This window comes from Mobula hypostoma, chromosome 1 (assembly GCF_963921235.1).
Source record: "Mobula hypostoma chromosome 1, sMobHyp1.1, whole genome shotgun sequence".
NCBI classification, from domain to species: Eukaryota; Metazoa; Chordata; class Chondrichthyes; order Myliobatiformes; family Myliobatidae; genus Mobula; species Mobula hypostoma.
Window position 1 is genome coordinate 95,990,764 of NC_086097.1, and position 21,687 is coordinate 96,012,450.

At 39.4% G+C, this 21,687-nt stretch overlaps 1 protein-coding gene across 3 annotated transcripts in view; it reads left to right on the forward strand.

Moving 5' to 3' along the window:
- Nucleotides 1-21,687, forward strand: part of knl1 (kinetochore scaffold 1) — a 74,601-nt gene that overhangs the window by 11,131 nt on the left and 41,783 nt on the right. For all 3 annotated transcript variants that reach the window (XM_063053060.1, XM_063053077.1, XM_063053067.1), the window contains 6 exons: nt 5,283-5,314; nt 11,250-11,302; nt 11,563-16,062; nt 16,988-17,132; nt 18,389-18,447; nt 18,911-19,009. In XM_063053060.1, the coding sequence (XP_062909130.1) occupies nt 5,283-5,314; nt 11,250-11,302; nt 11,563-16,062; nt 16,988-17,132; nt 18,389-18,447; nt 18,911-19,009 (4,888 nt within the window). The remainder of the gene's footprint in view (nt 1-5,282; nt 5,315-11,249; nt 11,303-11,562; nt 16,063-16,987; nt 17,133-18,388; nt 18,448-18,910; nt 19,010-21,687) is intronic.

Consider the following 21,687-nt stretch of genomic DNA (forward strand, 5'->3'; position numbering starts at 1 on the left):
AGAATGATCTGCAGTTCATTCAGCTCCAGCTCCCTAATTTTGACTGTAAGAAGTTGCAGCTGGATGCACTTCTTGCAGGTGTAGTTGTCAGGGACACTGGAGGTCTCCCTGTCTTTCCACATCCTGCAAGAGGAGCACTCTACTGTCCTAACTGTATAACAAGAAAGAAAACTCTAGCCTCCACCTCTCCTTGCCTAAGCCTTTGAGCCAGAGCCTCAAGCTTCCCACTCTAAGGCCCATTATGAGAATGAAAAGGCAATTGAAAAGGGAGGAAGTCATGAAGACAGAATATAGGGAACTGGGTAATAAGCTTGTTATTTAGTAGCGAAGGGATGGTGTTGAACGCTGAGTCGTAATTGATAAACAGCAGTCCGATATATGCCGTGCTGTTGTCTAGGTGCTCCACAGCCGAGTGGAGAACCAGTGAGATTGCATCTGCTATAGATCTGTTGCGGTAGTAGGTAACAAGCTGGAGTTAATTCCAGCATGACCAACTTCTTAAAGCACTTCAAAGTAGATGTGAGTGCTACCAGACGATAGCTTTTGAGGTAGCTTACTTTGCTCTTGAGCCACCAGTACAGTACTGCCCTTTTGAAGCCGGCGGGAACATCAGACCACAGTAGTATGGGGTGAATACGACCTTGAACATTAGCTAGTTGGTCGGCAACTAGCTAGAATTTTAGTACCCACCAGTTACACTGTTGGGGGCCTGATGCCTTGCAAAGGTTCTTCCTCTTGATGGATGTTGTGACATTTGCCTCCAAGATCACCAGATTCGTACAGGTGAAGTGCTATTCTCCCTTTCAAAGTGAGTATAAAAGGGGTTGAACTCAATGAGTGAAGCATCACTGCCTTTTCTGCTGTTAGGTTTCACCTTGTAGGAAGGAATAACATGCTGACCCTGCATAGCTGTCATGCATCCGATTGTGTCTAACTTCGCACAGGATTGTCTGTTTGTTCTCTTGATGGCTGTAGGTGAAACCTGGATATTTGGATCGGCAGTCTTGAGCACCACAGATTTAGCCCTCGGTAGTCTGTGAATTTCCTGGTTCATCCAGGGCTTCTGGTTTGGGAATGATTGGTACATTTAAAAGGAACGTATCCATCCATGCAGACCTCAGTGAAGTCAATGATGGCTGTGGCATATTCATTCATTCAGATCTAAAAATTCAGATTGTGGACAGTTCCCAAAAGTAATGTCATGGAATCATCTAGGAATAAACTATGCCTGCTATTAGTACAATTTGTTTACAGCAATAATAAGTACTAATGAGGAAAATAATTTCACAAACACTTTTTTTAAGTGTCATCTCCTCTTGGAGGGCCCCCTTTGCTGCCCTCTCCACTCCTATTTATCCACTTGAAACTTTGATTTTTTTTTTAAACTTTTTCTTCATGGGAAGTTAGCTATGTATCATATGTGATAGGATTGATAGTACTATGTTACCAAATTAAAGATTAAACTCCAGCAAGTTGTGAGAATAACTTTTGTAATTTTTGAAGTTGCCTGGATGATACTAGAGCGATCGTTCTCAACCTTTTTGCCCTGGAGGAACCCTTGAAATAATTTTAAGGTCTCGGTGAAAGCCTGAGTAAAAAATTATTGTATCTATAGCTCGTGGTACATTAGCGTCATCAGTAAGTTGTAGATAGAATCTAAAAATAATTATCAATGCTCTTTTGAGTAGAGAATTAATTTTTAACTAACCTTTCTTGATAAAAACAGGTAGTTAAGCTTAGCTTACCTTTCTTGAAATTAATCTTTCTTTCCCTTTCATAAATTTTAAAAACTAGGGCAAACATAATACATTTCTGTTAAATAACTGGCTTAAGCCAAAATGGGAATTAATTTTTCTAAAGGTAGACTTGGTAGATAAAGTTTGTAAATTGATTTTAATTATAAGCTTTACTGTTTGTTTTGAGATTCCAATAGCCATTTAAAATAATCAGCACTTTTACATGTCATATGGCTGTGATTTGTAGTGAAGTGCCTTTTCAATTTTGCTGGAGCCATTGCTGTTTGCCACAGACGAGGCACAATGGAATAGGGGTTAATAAAATAGAAGAAAGAACGGCATAATAAATAACTAAACAAGAAAACTGCAAAAAATACAAAAACTTCACAATACAATTCACTTCTAACCTACACAATCCACCTTTTGCAACATTTACAACAGCAAAGTGACAGACCAGCAGCAGAGTTGTGGCGAGAAAAAAGTCCTTCTTTAGAATGAAAATTTCCCTCCAATTTTCTACTGCACAGGTAGTTTGTTTGCTTCCATAAGTCAGTCAGCAGTGCGTAAGGGAAAGTTGGGGGAGGTAATTCAGGAGGGAGAGGCTGACATCACAGCCCAAGTTGAGAATCCATTCAATGCTCAGAAAACGCACTTCACTCTCCTCATCAGCCTTCTGTCCTCCCCTCCGTGCAATACAGCGCTGATCATCAGCTTATTGTCCTCCTCTCCATGCAATACAGCGCTCATCATCAGCCTACCATCCTCCCCTTCGTGCAATACAGTGCTCTTCATCAGCCTACCGTCCTACCCTCTGTGCAATACAGCACTCACCAATTATCAACAGCCTCCCCCATCTCGCATTAAAAACGGTCCTACTGTGCACTGCTACACTGAGCGGAGAGACTTCTAACCAGATTGCGAACAGGTCTGCAGTCACTGCCCACCACTGCGAGCGTAACATCACGCAAAGTTCAAAAAAGATGCTTTTTTTAAATCACGATTTCTCATGGAACCCGGGATGAGAAGCCCTGTACTAAGAGGCTTATGGCAAGCATCAGTACTGCAGATAACCAAGAATGCAATCTCTGTTAATGTCTATGTGCCAAATTAAGGAGTAAAGGTGAGTTAAGAGGTCAGGTGAAACGTCTGTAAAAGGCCATAACAAAGTCAGCTGAAGATTTAAGGAAGTAGATGCGGTAAAAGGTGGGGTGAAAATTGCAAATCCAAATATTTTGCTAGGAAGAATAGAAAAACTTTGCTTACTGAGAGATGAGTATCAGAGGGATCTTATTGTATGAAGGGATCTTGATGTACTGGGCCATAAAAAGGCAAACTTAATATGCATTTAAATTAAGCAACTGTGGGGAACAAACATTACAGCAAGCTTTATTACAAGGGAGTTGGAATATTAAGGATATGCTGCTGTGCTTCTACATTGTTTAGTGAGACTACAACTGGAATACTGTGCAGATTTGTTCTTCAGAAATAAGGAAGAATATGTGTGGTTTGGAATGTGTGTGCAAAATCACTGACCTGTAAGGACAGACTCAGCTAGATTTGCAGGAGTATTGAATAATGAGAAGTGATGCCATTGAAATAAGATTGTGTGAGTGCGTGATGTAATAGATATTCAGAGTTATTTGTTCTGTGCTTGGTGATATGTTTAGAACTAGTAAGGGGAGAATCAGGGAACGGATCAGCGATCTGGGACTCGAATAAATAGAAATTTCCTTATTTGAAGTTTGATGTGCTGAAATTCTGTATTCTACAATGGTAAAGTTATTCAGTGATTGAATATGTTCAAAACTGAGAGCAACTTTTTTTTATGTGCTGTGCTAACTGAGGGATTTGGAGTTCAGGGAGGAAAGAGACAAGGTCAAAAGGTGCCATCAGAATAGGCTTGGAGCCATACGACTGACACTTGCTTATTCTTTGTACTCTTAATTACTTGGTTAGGAAGGAGGAGGTGGAGCAACATACTGAAGAAATATGAAGTGCAGGGCACTGAAAGTGACCAAGAATGTAAGAATAAAATATTGTTCAGAGCTAGAAGGAATTGGGTCAGATGTGGAATTTAAGAGTTTAAGGTTCATGAGATGCAGGAACAGGCAAAAGTTCGATTATGATATAACTGAGGCCAGGCTCAAAGATGGGAAAGAATTCTCTGAACATTTATAGTTGGCAGGTTTTTTCAGTAAGGGTGAGGAAGAAGCTTTAAATCAAGTTTTGACTGGACTATCTATCAAAAGATACTGTTACAAATGGTTATTAAAGTAGTAAATGGTTATTGTATTTAATCAAAGACCAAATCTTTATACTTTATACTTTGTCGCCAAACAATTGATACTAGAACGTACAATCATCACAGCGATATTTGATTCTGCGCTTCCCGCTCCCTGGATTACAAATATTAAATATTAAAAATAGTAAAAATTAGTAAATATTAAAAATCTAAATTATAAATGATAAACAGAAAATAGAAAAATGGAAAGTAAGGTAGTGCAAAAAAACCGAGAGGCAGGTCTGGATATTTGGAGGGTACGGTCCAGATCCAGGTCAGGATCCGTTCAGCAGTCTTATCACAGTTGGAAAGAAGCTGTTCCCAAATCTGGCCGTACAAGTCTTCAAGCTCCTGAGCCTTCCCCCGGAGGGAAGAGGGACGAAAAGTGTGTTGGCTGGGTGGGTCGTGTCCTTGATTATCCTGGCAGCACTGCTCCGACAGCGTGCGGTGTAAAGTGAGTCCAAGGACGGAAGATTGGTTTGTGTGATGTGCTGCGCCGTGTTCACTATCTTCTGCAGCTTCTTTCAGTCTTGGACAGGACAACTTCCATACCAGGTTGTGATGCACCCTAGAAGAATGCTTTCTATGGTGCATCCATAAAAATTAGGGTTTATGGGGACAGGCCAAATTTCTTTAGTTTTCTCAGGAAGTAAAATCGATTGAAATTAAAGACTAATACCAAAGTTAAGTCAAGGACATTTATTACTTATTAACTGTTTTGTGTGCATCATAATTTGAAATTTAAAGTTTGGGCGTTGGTTGAGAAGGTCTACAGGAAAAGATGAATATTCGTGTGGTTTCTCTTTCTGGCTTGTATTCAGTATTGAAATAATTACAAAATGCTTGTGTGCAACAAGATAATTTAGGTGTGCACTTAATTGTTGAGATAACGTTTGGTAATTTCCAAGGAACAAAAATTTAAGTGTCAAAACCTGTTGTGTTTGGAGCAATCTGTTTTGAGAGCTCTGAAGTTCAGTATTTTTAATATTTGGCCCAAAGCAAGTGCTATACAAATGAATCTTTCAAAATAGATCTGTCGTACAGTGGTATTTTTGAATGTTCCTGTATCTGCCTTTTTTCCCCATCCCAGTGTTTGATTGTCTATCATGATCACAGCAATGAATAAACTGTAGTGAAAGTAATAGTGTAATTTTTCTTTATAAACTATTTTATTTACAATTGATGGTGAACAAATTTTAGTTTAAGTTTTTTTTAAAGTCTGGAAACATTAGAGCTAAAATTAAAACCTAGTTTTTATTTCACAGAGATGTGATAACACAGAAAAATTTGATTACTGGTGAGTAAAAAATATTCTCTTCTATTCTCCAGTTATCCTTTGTTTGTCTGCATTATTTTTGTTAAAATACCACATTTTTGAACAAATTATATGTTGTTTCTCATATAATAGAAAGTTATCCAGAACAGAAAAAGACAATAGTGAGAAATAATAACTTGAATTTTCCTCTTTAATTTCCATTTTTAAACTGCCATTATTTCAAATTTTGTCCACTTTTGTGTTGGAAAGCTGGTAGCACTTAATGTCAAACATCCCCTTTGCTACCTTGTGATTCAAATTGGATTCATTGATCTGTTGAGTATCTTGAAATCCACTTGCCTACAAGACATCTTTTCTGTATTTGCAATAGGAATCAGTCTAACATTATATATTATATCTGTCTTTAACATATTCAGGGCTATGGCTTTATTGTTCTAATTGCTTTTCAAAATAGTTCTTTATAGTAATTAACACAGAACTTTTATCTTTTTAAACAATTCTGGTATTTCTCTTTTCACCAAAATATTTTCCATCACTTAAATTATTAGCTCAGTTCTGTGAATACATAACCTAAGAACATTCCCAACATACTAAGGCTTTATTGTACTGTTGGAGATGCTTTTGAAGATGTGCTAAACTAAGGCCCATACAGGCATAAATTTGTCAAATTTGAAGGTGAAAGAACATGAGAAGTAGAAACAGTAGGAGGCCACCTGAAGGGAAAAAAGACTCTCAACAAATTTGTCAAATATGATTATTGTTTCATAACTCTGTCTTGATTGCCCAGATTTATTATTTTCTCAAGTGCCCTGCTGTTATTACATTCTCACTTTCTACTAGTGTGAGTTTGGTGATTATTCCAGTCTCTGTTTAATGGTAACATACACAAAATACTGGAGGAACTCAGCAGGTCAGGAAGCGTCTATGGAAAGTAATAAACAGTCGATGTTTCAGGCCGAGACCCTTCAAATGTTCAATGGTACCTATTATTTCAGCAATATCTTTGCACTAAACAGATTGATGCACCTTAAAATCTTCTACTTAACCCTATTCTTTTCCCAGTTTCGCCATGCCATCACTCCTAATTTCCAACCTACTTGACTTGACTATTTTGATAATGCATTTCCAAACTATTTTGACTTTTTGGGTCCTTCAAAGTGATTCTGCAATTTCCCGTAATTGGCCCTAATCATATACTTATTAGTTGGTTCTACCATTTATTTTTCTCTTGATTATAAAAAAAATAAACTATCTTTGAGTTAAATCTCTCGTCCTGTGTGTTAGAAATTTTGAGTCCTCTGACTAAAAATTTACAACTGATGTCTACTTTGCCTATTGGATTGCATACAGAGAACTTGGGACTATTTATATGAAGACAAGTTTCCTGGGCAGAGAATTTCATAAATTTGCTACCATTTAAGAGAAAAATAAGTGAAACCATTGAACTGTCATTAAAATCCATCTGGTTCAGTAATATCCTTCAGAAAAGATAGAACCATAGAACACTACAGCACAGAAAACAGGCCACTCGGCCCTTCTAGTCTGTGCCGAACAGATTATTATTCAGCTAGTTCCATTGACCTGCATCCATTCCATAATCCTCTAGACCTCTCCCATCCATGTACCTGTTCAAGTTATTCTTAAAACTTGAGTGAGCCTGCATTTACCATGTTAGATGGCAGCTTGTTCCACACTCCCACCACGCTCAGTGAAGAAGTTCCCCATAAACCTTTCCCCTTTCACTCTAAAGCCATGCTATCTTTCCTAATCTAAGTGGAAAGAGCCTATTCTCATTTACTCTGCCTATAATCATAATTTTGTAAACCTCTATCAAATCTCTTCTCATTCTTCTATGCTCCAAGGAATAAAGTCCTAACCTGTTTAATCTTACCCTATATCTCAACTCCTGAAGACCTGGCAACATCCTAGTAAATCTTCTCTACATTCTTTCAATCTTACTGATATCCTTCCTATAGTTAGGTGACCAGAACTGTACACAATACTCCAAATTTGGCCTCATCAATGTCTTGTACAACCTCCCCATAACATCCCAACTCCTATACTCAATACTTTGACTTATGAATGCCTGGATGCCAAAAGCCTTCTTTACAACCCTGTCTACCTGTGACGCCACTTTCAGGGAATTATGTATCTGAACTCCCAGATCCCTTTGTTCCTCCGCACTCCTCAGTGCCCTACCATTTACTGTGTATGTCCTACCTTGATTTGTCCTTCCAAAATGTAACACCTCACGCTTGTCTGCATTAAATTCCATCTGCCATTTTCTGACCCATTTTTCCAGTTGGTCCAGATCCCTCTGCAAGCATTGAAAGCCTTCATTGCTGTCCACAATGCCTCCAATCTTAGTGTCATCAGCAAACTTGCTGATCCAATTTACCACATTATTATCTAGATCATTGATATAGACAACAAACAACAATGGTCCCAGCACAGATCCCTGAGGCACACCACTAGTCACAGGCCTCCAGTCTGATAAGCAATTATGCACTACCTCTCTGTCTTCTCCCACACGGCCAATCTTGAATCCAGTTTACAACCTCTCCATGGATACCTAGTGTCTGAAGCTGCTGAACTAACCTCCCAGGAGGGACCTTGTCAAAGGCCTTACTAAAGTCCATGTAGATAACATCCACAGCCCTTCCTTCGTCTACTTTCTTGGTAACCTCCTTGAAAAATTCTACAAGATTCACTAAACACAATCTACCAAGCACAAAGCCATGCTGACTATCCTTATCAGCCCTTGGCTGTCCAAATACTTGTATATCCGATCTCTCAGAACACCTTCCAATAATTTACTGATGTCAGGCTCACTGGCCTGTAATTACCTGGTTTACTTTTGGAGCCTTTTTTAAACAACGGAACAACATGAACTACCCTCCAATCCTTCGGCACCATACCCGTGGCTAAGGACATTTAAAATATTTCTGCCAGGGCCCCTGCAACTTCTACACTAGTCTCTCTCAAGGTCTGAGGAAATATCATGTCAGGCCCAGGGGATTTATCTACCTTTATTCGCCGTGAGGCAGCAAGCACCTCCTCTTTAATCTCCATATGTTCCATGACACTGCTGCTTGTTTCCCTTCCTTCCATATACGCTATGCCAGTTTCCTGAGTAAATACTGATGCAAAAAAATTGTTTAAGATCTCCCCCATCTTGTCAGGCTCCATGCATAGACAACCACTCTGATCTTCTAGGGGACCAATTTTGTCCCTTACTATCCTTTTACTCTTAATATACTTGTAGAAACCCTTCGGGTTTACCTTCACATTATCTGCCAAAGCAACCTCATGTTTCCTTTTTGCCTTCCTGATTTCCTTCTTTAGTATTTTCTTACATTTTCTATACTCTTGAAGTACCTCATTTGTTCCTTGTTGCCTATACCTGCTATACACCTCTCTCTTTTTCTTAACCAGATCGCCAATATCCCTTGAAAACCAAGGTTCCCTATGCCTGTTAACTTTGCCTTTAATCCTGGTAGGAACATGCAAACTCTGCACTCTCAAAATTTCGCCTTTGTAGGCCTTCCACATACTGAACACATCCTTGCCAGAAAACAACTCATCCCAATCCACTATTCCTAGATCCTTTCTTATTTCCTCAAAATTGGCCCTTCTCCAATTTAGAACCTTAACTCGAGGACCAGACCTATCCTTATCCATAATTAACTTGAAACTAATAACATTATGGTCACTGGACCCAAAATGTTTTCCTTCACGTACTTCTGTCACCTGACCTGTCTGGTTCCCTAATAGGAGATCAAGTATTGCTTCCTCTCTCGTTGGTACCTCTATATATTGATTTTGAAAACTTTCCTGAACACATTTGACAAACTCTACACCATCTAACCCTTTCACAGTGTGGGAGTCCCAGGCAATATCCTTACTATTACAACTTACTGTTTCTTACATTGGTCTGCTATCTCTCTACAGATTTGCTCCTCTAATTCTCTCTGACTATTGGGCAGTCCATAATACAACCCTATTAATGTGGTCACACCTTTCCGGTTCCTGAGCTCCACCCATATGGCCTCTGTAGACAAGCCCTCCGGGCTGTCCTGTCTACGCACAGCTGTGATATTTTCCCTGACTAGTAATGCCACTCCTCCCCCTTTCATCCCTCCCCCTCTGTCATGTTGGAAACAACGGAACCCCGGAACATTAAGCTGCCAGTCCTGCCCCTCCTGCAACCAAGTCTCACTAATAGCAATAATGTCGTAATCCCATGTGTCAATCCATGGTCTAAGCTCATCTGCCTTACCTTCAATACTCCTTGCATTGAAATTGGTGCACCTGAGAACATTCCTATCATGTACAAACCTTTGATTACTGTCTATACTTGCAGTCCTCACATGACTTTTATCCTCCTCCACCTCACTATCTGCTCTAACACTCTGGTTCCCCTCCCCCTGCAAATCTAGTTTAAACCCCCCTGAGCAGAACTAGTTCAGGTGCAAACCATCCCGTCGGAACAGGTCCCACCTTCCCTGGAACAAAGCCCAATTGTCCAGAGACATGAAGCCCTCCCTCCTGTACCATCTCCTTAGCCACGTATTTAGCTGCATTATCTTTCTATTCCTAGCCTCACTGGCACGTGGCACAGGTAGCAATCCTGAGATTATAACCCTGGAGGTCCTGTCCTTCATCTTTGTACCTAACTCCCTAAACTCTCTTTGCAGGACCTCCTCCTTCTTCCTATCCATGTCATTGGTCCCTACATGGACCATGACATCTGGCTGCTCACCCTCCCTCCTGAGAATACCGAAAATTCGATCCGAGATATCGCGGACTCTGGCACCAGGGAGGCAACAGACCATCCGGGATTCACGATCTCTCCCACAGAACCTCTTATCTGTCCCCCTAACTATCGAATCCCCTATCACTACTGCTCTTCTCTTTTCCCTCCTTCCTTTCTGAGCTGAGGGTCCAGTGCCAGAGACGTGACCACTACAACTTGTCCCTGGTAGGTCATCCCCACCAACAGTATCCAAAATGATATACTTATTGTTAATGGGAACGGCTACAGGGGTGCTCCGCTCATTCTGTCTACTCCCCTTCCCTCTCCTGACAGTCACCCAGCTTCCTGCCTCCTGACTTTTAGGGGTGACTATCTCCCTGAAGCTCCTGTCTATTTCTGCTTCTGCCTCCCGAATGATCTGAAGTTCATCCAGCTCCAGCTCCAGGTCCCTAACTCGGGTTGTCAGGAGCTGCAGCTGGATGCACCTTTTGCAGGTGTAGTCATCAGGGACAATTGTGCTGTCCCTGACTTCCCACATACTGCACACGGAGCACTCGACTGCCCTAACTGCTGCCTCCATTACCTACTCCTAAGTTAATTAAATTAATTAACGGAATTTACCCGGCCTTACCTCATTGGGAGCAAGCTCATCCTCAGCCTCTGCTTGCCGAAGCCTCTCGAGCCAAAGCCCTCAAAGCTCTACTCCTACCCTGAGCCACTCACACACACTGGCCACTCCTCTTCAGTTACCCCTCCTTTTATTTGTTTCTGCCAATTATCTCAACTACTCACCCCCTCTAATCAACACTGTTTAACCCTTCAGTTGCCCTCCATGCTCCTTTTTAAAGCACACTCACCTGAGCTGCTTCCCAGCACTCAGTGATCTCCCGAGCTGCTTCCCAGCACTCAGTGATCTCCCGAGCCTTTCACTCCTCCTCCTGCTGTGACCGTTCCTCGATCACACTGATATGCCATCCTTTCCTCATCTACCCAATATGGCACCGGGATCTACCAAAGTGGTTTCTTCTTAATTGCTTATGGATTCCCAAGCATGTATTTCAATTCAAGGGTGAAGCTGAAGCTATATTCTGTGAATGATTTTGCTTTTTTAAAAAAAGTAGATAAAACATATGAGTTAACAAACTGGCATACCTATTAAGGGATAATGCAGTATTGATTTCAATTTCTGCCATTTCAAAGGTATGGATGCACTGCTTCATGCACCTCTCCGAACTCCTCTGCAACAATTAGAGGTAAGTTTTGGAAAGTAAGGCTTTGTTTTGCATTCAGTTTAATGACAAATAACCTTTTTTGTGGCTGAATTTTCCAGTAATTTATTTGTAAGGCCACTATCTGTTCTGCTGAAATTATAGAAAGCAGCAGGTTCGTAAGCAAGTACATTTTTAGTAATTGTTATTCGGCTCCATTTTTATTCTTTTTTAAGTAGGAGATGATTAGAATGCAATCTGATCTTTATGATATTGAATGTGTTTAACTTTCCTTTTTTAAACAGCCCTGCGAAACTATTGAAACTGTCAGTGAGCATCAAATCTGCCCCATCTCTGGGCTTGAAGTGCGAAGGGAAAGCGAAGAAACAGCCCCAACTTCTGAATTTAAAAAAAAAATTGACTTCAAATCTTTCTTGGCTGGGCTTGATTCTAGAAAGCCTGCATATAGAAATTCAAGTAATGACAGAGAAGAGAAAGTTTCCAATATGTTCTTTAGTTCTGTGGAACAAAATGTAGCTCCCAAACATCAAAAGACAATTAATTTTAAATCATTCTTAAACAGCATAAAACCCACTGAGGCAGATGAAAATAAGATGATGTTCATGCCCTCCACTTATGAGGAACAGAAATTTAAACCAACAGACTTGGGCGTAACTTCAAATTGTGAAACAAATAATTCAGTGTTGCAAAACCACACTATCAACAGCTTAGATGCAAATAAAACTATATTGTTTCTAGAGCATGATAATGATATGGAGATCACCAAAAGCCATACTATTTCTATTAACCATTTTGTCATGGGAAAATGTGATGGATTTCATTCAGTAAAGGAACCTAATAACTCAGTGAAACTAGGAAATAATGGATCACTTGATTCTTCCCTTCCTCAACGTAAGGCTGTTGTGCTTTCTGGAGTAGATCATATTGCTGTGACAGGAAGTGTTACTGTACCCATTAATGTGAAGACAGATCACCAAACAAATCAAGATCAGCCAACAGTTGCCGCATCTAACATAAATGAGAGATCAATGTTGCTGTCATGTATCCATGATGAACTTGCAGTCACTGGTTATGAATCTTCTAGAAAAATTGAGAAGAGTAAGGCACAGGATACAACAAAATTGATGTCTAGGTCTTTGGGTATTCATCAGGAGAATCTGACAGAAACTCAGATGTTTTCCAATGAAAATGACATGGATATAACTAAAAGCCACACAGTTTCTATTGACAGTGCAATGCTTGGGCAAGTGTCAAATTGCAAAGTTGGTTCAAATGCATCTTTTATTCATGATAAAACCATGGTGTTTTCAGAAGCAAATGATATGGATATTACACAGAGTCATACAGTTGCAATTGAAAGTGATGATCCACAACAATTTTCAAACAAAGCATTACAGTCAACAAGGAAGAGTATCAGTTTGTTTACTCCTGGATCAAAAATGGCATTATTACCCAATGAAAATACCATTATGTTTTCAGAGGCAAATGACATGGATATAACCAAAAGCCACACAGTTACAATTGATGGTGGAAGTGTTTGGAAAGTGCCAGATTGCACAGTTGGATCAAATGCATCCTTGGCTAATGATAGAACTGTGGTGTTTTCAGAAGCAAATGATATGGGCATTACAAAAAGCCATACAGTTGCAATTGAAAGTGACAATCTTAGTCAAATTTCAAACAAAGCATTGCAGTCATCAAGGAAGAGTTTCAGTTTGTTTACTGCTGGATTGAAAATGGCATCATTACCCATTGAAAATACGGTTATGTTTTCGGAGGCAAATGATATGGATATAACCAAAAGCCACACAGTTACAATTGACAGTGGAAGTGTTGGGAGAGTGCCAGATTGCACAGTTGAGTTAAATGCACCCTTTGCTAGTGATAGGACTGTGGTGTTTTCAGAAGCAAATGATATGGACATTACACAGAGTCATACAGTTGCAATTGAAAGTGACAATCTGGGACAAATTTCAAACAAAGCATTGCAGTCAACAAGGAAGAGTTCCAGATTGAGTACTCTTGGATCCATCGTGGCATCGTTACCCAATGGAAAAACTGTAGTATTTTCAGAGGCAAATGATATGGATATAACCAAAAGCCACACAGTTACAATTGACAGTGGAAGCATTGGGAGAATGCCAGATAGCACAGTTGGGTCGAATGAACCCTTTGCTAGTGATAGAACTGTGGTGTTTTCAGAAGCAAATGATATGGACATTACACAGAGTCATACAATTGCAATTGAAAGTGACAACCTAGGACAAATTTCAAACGAAGCATTGCAGTCAACAAGGAAAAGTTCCAGATTGAGTACTCTTGGATCCATCGTGGCATCGTTACCCAATGAAAAAACTGTAGTATTTTCAGAGGCAAATGATATGGATATAACCAAAAGCCACACAGTTACAATTGACAGTGGAAGCATTGGGAGAGTGCCAGATAGCACAGTTGAGTTAAGTGCACCCTTTGCTAGTGATAGGACTGTGGTGTTTTCAGAAGCAAATGATATGGACATTACACAGAGTCATACAGTTGCAATTGAAAGTGACAATCCAGGTCAAATTTCAAACAAAACATTACAGTCAACAAGGAAGAGTTCTAGGTTGAGTACTCTTGGATCCATCTTGGCATCATTACCCAATGAAAAAACTGTAGTATTTTCAGAGGCAAATGATATGGATATAACCAAAAGCCACACAGTTACAATTGACAGTGGAAGCATTGGGAGAGTGCCAGATTGCACATTTGAGTTAAATGCACCCTTTGCTAGTGATAGGACTGTGGTGTTTTCAGAAGCAAATGATATGGACATTACACAGAGTCATACAGTTGCAATTGAAAGTGACAATCTAGGACAAATTTCAAACAAAGCATTACAGTCAACAAGGAAGAGTTCTAGGTTGAGTACTCTTGGATCCATCTTGGCATCATTACCCAATGAAAAAACTGTAGTATTTTCAGAGGCAAATGAAATGGATATAACCAAAAGCCACACAGTTACAATTGACAATGGAAGTGTTGGGAGAGTGCCAGATTGCACAGTTGGGTCAAGTGTATCCTTGACTAGTGATAGGACTGTGGTGTTTTCAGAAGCAAATGATATGGACATTACAAAAAATCATACAGTTGCAATTGAGAATGGAAATTTTAAAATGAATGGCAACCAAACTTTTGGCTACCAGAAAATGACGTCCAGTCACAGTAATACCCTGGCATGTCTTCCCAATTCCAGGTCTAATTTATTTTTACAATTAAATGATGATGGTATACCTCCAAGCCCTGTAGCTGTGGTGGACAGTATGAATTTTGAGGCAATTGTAAATTGTGCTGTTAGTTCCAGTTCATCCTTTCCTGGTGGTGACACTGTGGTAGTCTCAGAACCAAATGATATGGATATGACCAGAAGTCATACAATTGCAATTGAAGGTGGATGTCTTGGTCCAGCTATAAAATTAAAAACATGTTCAGCTAGTTCTTTTCCTGGTGATAGGACCACAATATTTTCAGAAGCAAATGATATGGACATGACCAAAAGCTATACAACTAATATTGATAGTGAAAACTGTGAGGCAATTTCAAATGGAGCACTTTGTTCTGCAAAAATAACCTCTGATTTGAATGCTGTTGGGTCTATCCTATCATCATGTTCCAGTACAAATACTGTGGTTTCTGAACAAGCAGCAGCTGTTAAAGAAAAAGACATTGTGCTTATTCATGGGAGGCATGATGAATATGGTAAACACAAAGTTACCCAGCTAAAGCTTGTCACAGAGCAACAACAGTTTAGTAACCAAATGGATCATGCTAGTAGTAGGATTCAAAGAAATTTGGAAGCTAATTTGAAGTGCATAACTGGACCTAATGAAAAAAGGAATCTGAAAGGAATCGAGCTCTGCATAGAGAGTTCTTCTGATGCTACTCTAACACACAAAAGTAACCTTGAAGTCCAGGAGAGAGCAATAATTGATCAGACCAAGGAGGCAGATTCTGAAGCATTTATTCAGTCTCAGGTTACTGAAGGTAATGCTCATGGGACAAGAACTGAATCTGTAAGTACAACAAATAACTATTTGGAATGTAATGCATCCATAAAGTCAGATATATCTAATGTGTCATCTCTTCAGAAAATGAATTACATACCCGATATAACTCCTGACTCTCCATTAGAAAAGCCTCCAATGGATGGCAACAACCCTGTTGATTGTCAAACATTTGATGTAAAGACTTGTTTACCAAAACAAAGCTCATTTGTTAAGGACCCACTTGCATCTCAAATCTCTCTTAGTGCCTTCCTTCCTAAATTGCCTAGCAGAAGAAATCTATGTAGAACTGTGCATTTAAGTCATCAGAATGTAGTAAAATCATCAGCAGAATATCACTGCTCTGATTCACTTCTAAATACAACGGCCAAATCAGAAGGTCTTGAAAGCTCAGAAATATTTGAACCTTCTGGAAACTCCCAGGAACAGTTGGATGGACAGCATAAAATGCAGGTGAATGATTGTGATGAAGTAGAAAGCAGAAAGTTGGATTTTTTGAATCCCTCTCTCTGTTTGAAGTCCAGTGGAGGGTGCTCTCTCCATGAACAGCAGTATAGAGAAACTTTTTCTGCTCCTGAACAAGGTATCAATGCGACAGACCAGGTTCTTTTATGCTCAAAAATTTCAACAGTGGTACAAAGGCCTTGCCAGAAACGAATTTGGAGTGAAGAAGAAAATGGAAATGTATACAACAAAAGAAAAACATTGGAATGCAAGGGCACTGATGCTTCTAGAAAAGAGGTAAATGAAAAAGAATGTGCAACCAAAGCAGTTGTGAATGTTTCTATGATATAGTAGAGTACTTGTTCTCATAATTTTCTGTTAAGGAATTGGGGTAAAGGAAGAGAGTTCAAACTCTGAACTAGAACTTGATTTTAAGTCTACTGTCTCTGAAGATTTTAACCACAATACACTTGATTATGGTGGTTGTCATATTATCAACAAAAGTTTGGAATTAAATATAGCCTCAACTGTAATTCTATATGAACAGTGTTATAAATAAAACCAAGCAATATCCTGTATAGTGAAATTTTGGCTTTTGGACAAAGTATATACATTTTCCTTCCAAATACTTCTTTAAAAAAAAAATGAAAATGGTAGATCCAGTATGAAGTGACTTTAATGAATTGATATTTAGAATGTAATGACCCTTTGACTACTTAGAGTACTTGTTGAATCCTGATGTCCTGATTCTCTGCAAACAAACAAAGATGCACGTGTGTGTTCCATTATGCTGCTCACTACAACAAGTAGTATCCATTGATGTTCCCTTTCTCTTGCCCACGAGAAATTGCATGTGGATTTGTGATGTAATACATTGGAGTCTGCCTTATTTCAACGAGGTTCACCACAACACTAGATTTGCTTTGAATAACTTATTTTCACCAACATTCACTCGTTTTTGGCTATATTTAATCCTTATAGTTCCAAATGAAAGAAATTAGTGGTGGGTGCTTTGAAGAACAAATTACACTTTTATATAAAAAAAAATGAAATCACTGTTGATTGTGAGCATTCTCATTTTGTCAAGCTCATTCAACTAACTATTTCAAATCAATAGATAATTTTCTAATTTATGGATTCAATATTTCTATATATTTATAGAATTATTGGCTCTGACATGGAAGTGGCATTTCATATAATTTTCAAGGTATTTTTAACATAGGTCAAAATTACACCTGCTGTGCAGTGGGAAGGAGTAGGGCATGAAACAGTGGAAGAGAACTTGCTGAGTCTGACAACGAAGAGCCTGGATAGCAACAGTTCCTTGGATTCAACCAAAGGTGATGGTACTTCTGCTCATACAATCAGTAAGTTATGATTAACACTTAATTCTTTTTGCAATGGGGAAATGTGTTGTGTGGGTTATGGCATGAAACATTTATTTTTGTTTAGAGATACTGCACAGAGCTTCACCTCCCTGTGCATTCAGGCTTGGGAGTGCTGCCATGTTCCTGACTTTTAGAACAAAGTACTTGGATTAATTTGTAGCACAACTGTTTTCAACCCTTGCTTGATCCTACCTGCTGGTTTTCATTCATTCATCAAGGGAACAGTGCTGTATTCATGCACGGCAATTTTGATTTGTTAGTCTGATCCTGGCTAACGAGATATTTATGATTTTTTTTTTAAAAACTGTTGGTTGAACAGCTACTTTCTGATGCAGTTCAAAATGAGACTGAATGCCTGGCTGCCCTTTAAATTTTAAAGGATTCACAGGACACTGATTCTGTTATTTCATTTATCAGTTAAAGACTGAGAACAATATAATTTTAGTTTTTCTATTTTTAAAATGCATCTCTTTCACTTTGATTTTACCTTTAAGAGATAACTAATTAAATCTCATTTACCTGAAGCACTGATTTTTGTCTTTACTTTCCACACCTGATGGTGCACTATCAGATTCCTTTAACTTGGTACAAGGCATGAAACAATTGTAAGCATGCCTAAAAAAAAATGATCATTACCTATTGATACAGCTTCATAACTACCCATATTAATTCTAGTGGATTTTGGTGTGTATGGCACTTGTTTAATCAGATGGGTTCCTGGGATGAAGACAAAAAGAATCGTTCTCATTCTTTGGAGTTCAGAAGAAAGAGAAGTGATCTTTTTGAAACTTGATGGAGTCTGGAGGGACTTGGTGGGCCAAGTAGGCGAGGATTTGTCCTGACTGTGGAACCCACAGTTAGGTACATCGGACAGCAATTCAAGCTGAGAAAATTAGGAATTTCTGGTTGTGAATATTTCAAAATCTGTACCTCAAAGATATGTAGCCACTGAGGCTTGCAGTTTATTGAAGGTGAAGTCAGACAAAATAGTTCAAAATGGGGCTTAGTATTTTGTGTTCTTATAGCATATGGTTTGTGAATCAAATCAGACAGATTTAATAAATAATAATGTAAATGCTCTTCATGTGTCATCACCATTTGCATAGTGCCCAGATGTAGGGTGGGATAGCTGGAAATAAGGATGATCGGCTTTCAAATGGACATGAACTAATGATAGTTCATAGAGATTTGACATTTTGAAACCTTGCTGTACAACTTTTAATTTTTTTTTTCAGCTCCAAAATGCAACTTAAATGCATCCCTTGTGATCTTGGAGGAGTCAGAGTTGCATAAGGTATGGTCATTTTATTGTTTTGTCTGTGATTTCAAATGTAGTAATTTAAACAGAGACTTGAATGTTTGTTCATCTCTTATGTTGAAAGTTCGAAGTGAATTTATTATCAAAGTATGTATATGTTACTAAATGTTAGCTTGAGATTCATTTCTTCTGGGCATACACAATAGTGTATAACCTTTGTGTTAAGCTATGTTAAAATTTTCTTAAGTTTTAGACTTTTATTGATTAACAAAAATCACACCTATGGCAGCCAGGAAGGTAGTACATATGCTTTATAACTTGCTTCTTTTCAACAGAATAAAACAACTTTCTGATTGAAGCCATGAGTAATTTGTTTGCTTTTTTTTCTTCCCCCAGCTTTTATATTTTGCACTTAAATGCTTAAGCAGTATAATACATGCAATAAACAAATATGGCTTCAAATCCAGGATATTTTTATATGATATACTTTCCCTTGTAGAAATTGATGGATGGTGAGATCACAGTCCGGGAATTCTTCAAGTTCTTGAAAGTTCAAACACGTCCACAGAAGTCTCGCCAGAGTGAGCTGCAAGTCAACGTAAGAGTACAGCTACAGATTTTCATTTCCTTTAACAGATCCTGCAAAAATGTTTTGAATGTATCCCCAGGGATGTTTTTCACAACTAAAATGTTACCTACTGAAATACTATTTATTTATGTATTTTTAAGACCTTTTATATCATGTACTGAGTTTGAAACATGCCCACTGTTAAATTTTGTAACTAATTGGAGGTTGTAAGACTTTTTTGTTTGTTTTTTTTTTGCATCCAAGTTTATAGTTTTGATAAAGGAACTAGGGTACTAAATTCAAATCTGAGCAGTGCATTTCGGTGCTCAATACCCACATGAGAGATAAAATGAAGTTCTCTCTGTAACACCCGATGTGAAAGTGAAAACAGTAGATGAAGCATGGTGTTTACTTGGTATGCTAATCAGTCAATTGGCATTGAGAAACGGACATGCTATTTTCTATTGATGGCACATTTTATTCATGTATACTGCAGCTAAAATGTTAATGCAGTAGATTTGTTGTTCGTATGTTATGTGCCACGTTGTATGACATGGGCATTCAAGGTCTTTCCATGACCATGACTGTCTTTGGCAGATTTTTCTACAAAGTGGTTTGGCATCGCAGCCTTCAGCTGCTCATACAACCATCCACCACCTATTCCCATGGCTTCAGGTAACCCTAATCTCAGGGTTGGGCGGGTGGGGTGAAGCAGGTGCTACACTTTGCCCAAGGATGACCTGCAGTCTGGCAGAGAGGAGGAATACTTGCACTTCCTTTGGTAGCAGCGTATCTCTATCACGTCACCCATAGTAGGTTTATCAATGGAATGAAAACTTGGAGCTGTTTAGCATAGCGCCCCCCCAACCCCCACCTTGATCAGGGTCATTGAAGCCATGGGAGCAGGTGGTGGATTGTTGTATCAGCAGCTGGTCCATACCACGTCCTTGTTATGCAATCACTGATGCCAGGCAGCCAATCTCTGAAGTGTATTGATATGGGTGGGTCACCTGTCTTGTAAAGACACTGCCCAGAAGAAGGCAATGGCAAACCACTTCTGGGGGGGAAAAAAAAATTTCAAAGAACAATCATGGTCAAAACACCATAAGAACATAGGAAATAGGAGTAGGCCATGTGGCCCATCGAGCCTGCTCTGTCATTCAATAAGATCATGGCTGATCTGGCCATGGACTCGTCACCACCTACCTGTCTTTTCCCATAACGCTTAATTCCCCTATTATGCAAAAATCTATTCTTTTTTTATTTTTATTTTAGGCATCTGTTAGTCTCGTGAGACCATGGATTTGCGCCTTGGAAGGTTTCCAGGGTGCAGGCTTGGGCAAGATTGTATGGAAGACCGGCAGTTACCCATGCTGCAAGTCTCCCCTCCCCACGCCACCGATGTTGTCCAAGGGAGGGCACTAGGGCCAATACAGCTTGGCATCGGTGTCATCGCAAAGCAATGTGTGGTTAAGTGCCTTGCTCAAGGACACAACACGCTGCCTCAGCTGAGGCTTGAACTAGCGACCTTCAGATCACTAGACCGATGCCTTAACCACTTGGCCACGCGCAAAAATTTATTCAACCTTGTTTTAAATACGTATATTTACTGTGGTGAGCTCCACTGCTTCATTGGGCACAGAATTCCACAGATTGCCTACTCTTTGAGAAAAGCAGTTCCTCCTTATCTCTGTCCTAAATCTACTCCCCTAAATCTTGAGGCTATATCCCCTAGTTCTAATCTCATCTACTGGTGGGAACAGTTTTCTGCCTCTATCTTATCTAACCCTTTCATAATTTTGTATGATTATATAAGATCTCCACTCATTCTTCTGAATGCCAGTGAGTACAGTCCCAGGCTTCTCAATCTCTCCTCATAGTCTAACACCCTCATCTCTGGAATTAACCTGGTGAACCTCTTCTGTACCACCTCCAAGCCAGTATATCCTTCCTCAAGGTAAGGAGACCAGAACTGCACGCAGTACTCCAGGTGTGGCCTCACAATTACCCTATACAGTTGCAGCATAGCCTTTCTGCCCTTAAATTCAATCCCTCTAGCAATGAAGGCCAATATTCCATTTGTCGTCTTGATGGTCTGCTACACCTGTAAACCAACCTTTTGTGATTCATGCACAAGCACTCCTAAGTCCTTCTGCACAGCAGCATGCTGCAATCTTTTACTATTTAAATAATAATCTGATCTTCCATTTTTCCTTCCAAAGTGGATGACCTCGCATTTACCAACATTGTACTCCATCTGCCAGACCCTTGCTCACTCACTTAACCTATCTATATCTCTCTACAGACTGTCCATATCATCTGCACAATTTGCTTTTCCACTCAATTCAGTGTCATCAGCAAACTTAGATACACTACACTTGGTCTCCTTTTCCAGATTGTTAATGTATATTGTGAACAGTTGCAGCCCCAGCACCGACCCCTGCAGCACACCACTCATCACTGATCGCCAACCAAAGAAACATCCATGCATCCTAACTCTCTGCTTTCTATTGGTTAACCAATCCTCTATATATGCTAATGCATCAACTTTATGCATCCTTATCTTATGGATAAGTCTTTATGTGGCACCTTATTGAGCACCTTCTGGAAATCCAAGTAAATAACGCCCATCTGTTCCCCTCTATCAACTGCGCTTGTTATATCCTCAAAAAGCTCCAGTAAGTTTGTCAAACAGGACCTGCCTTTGC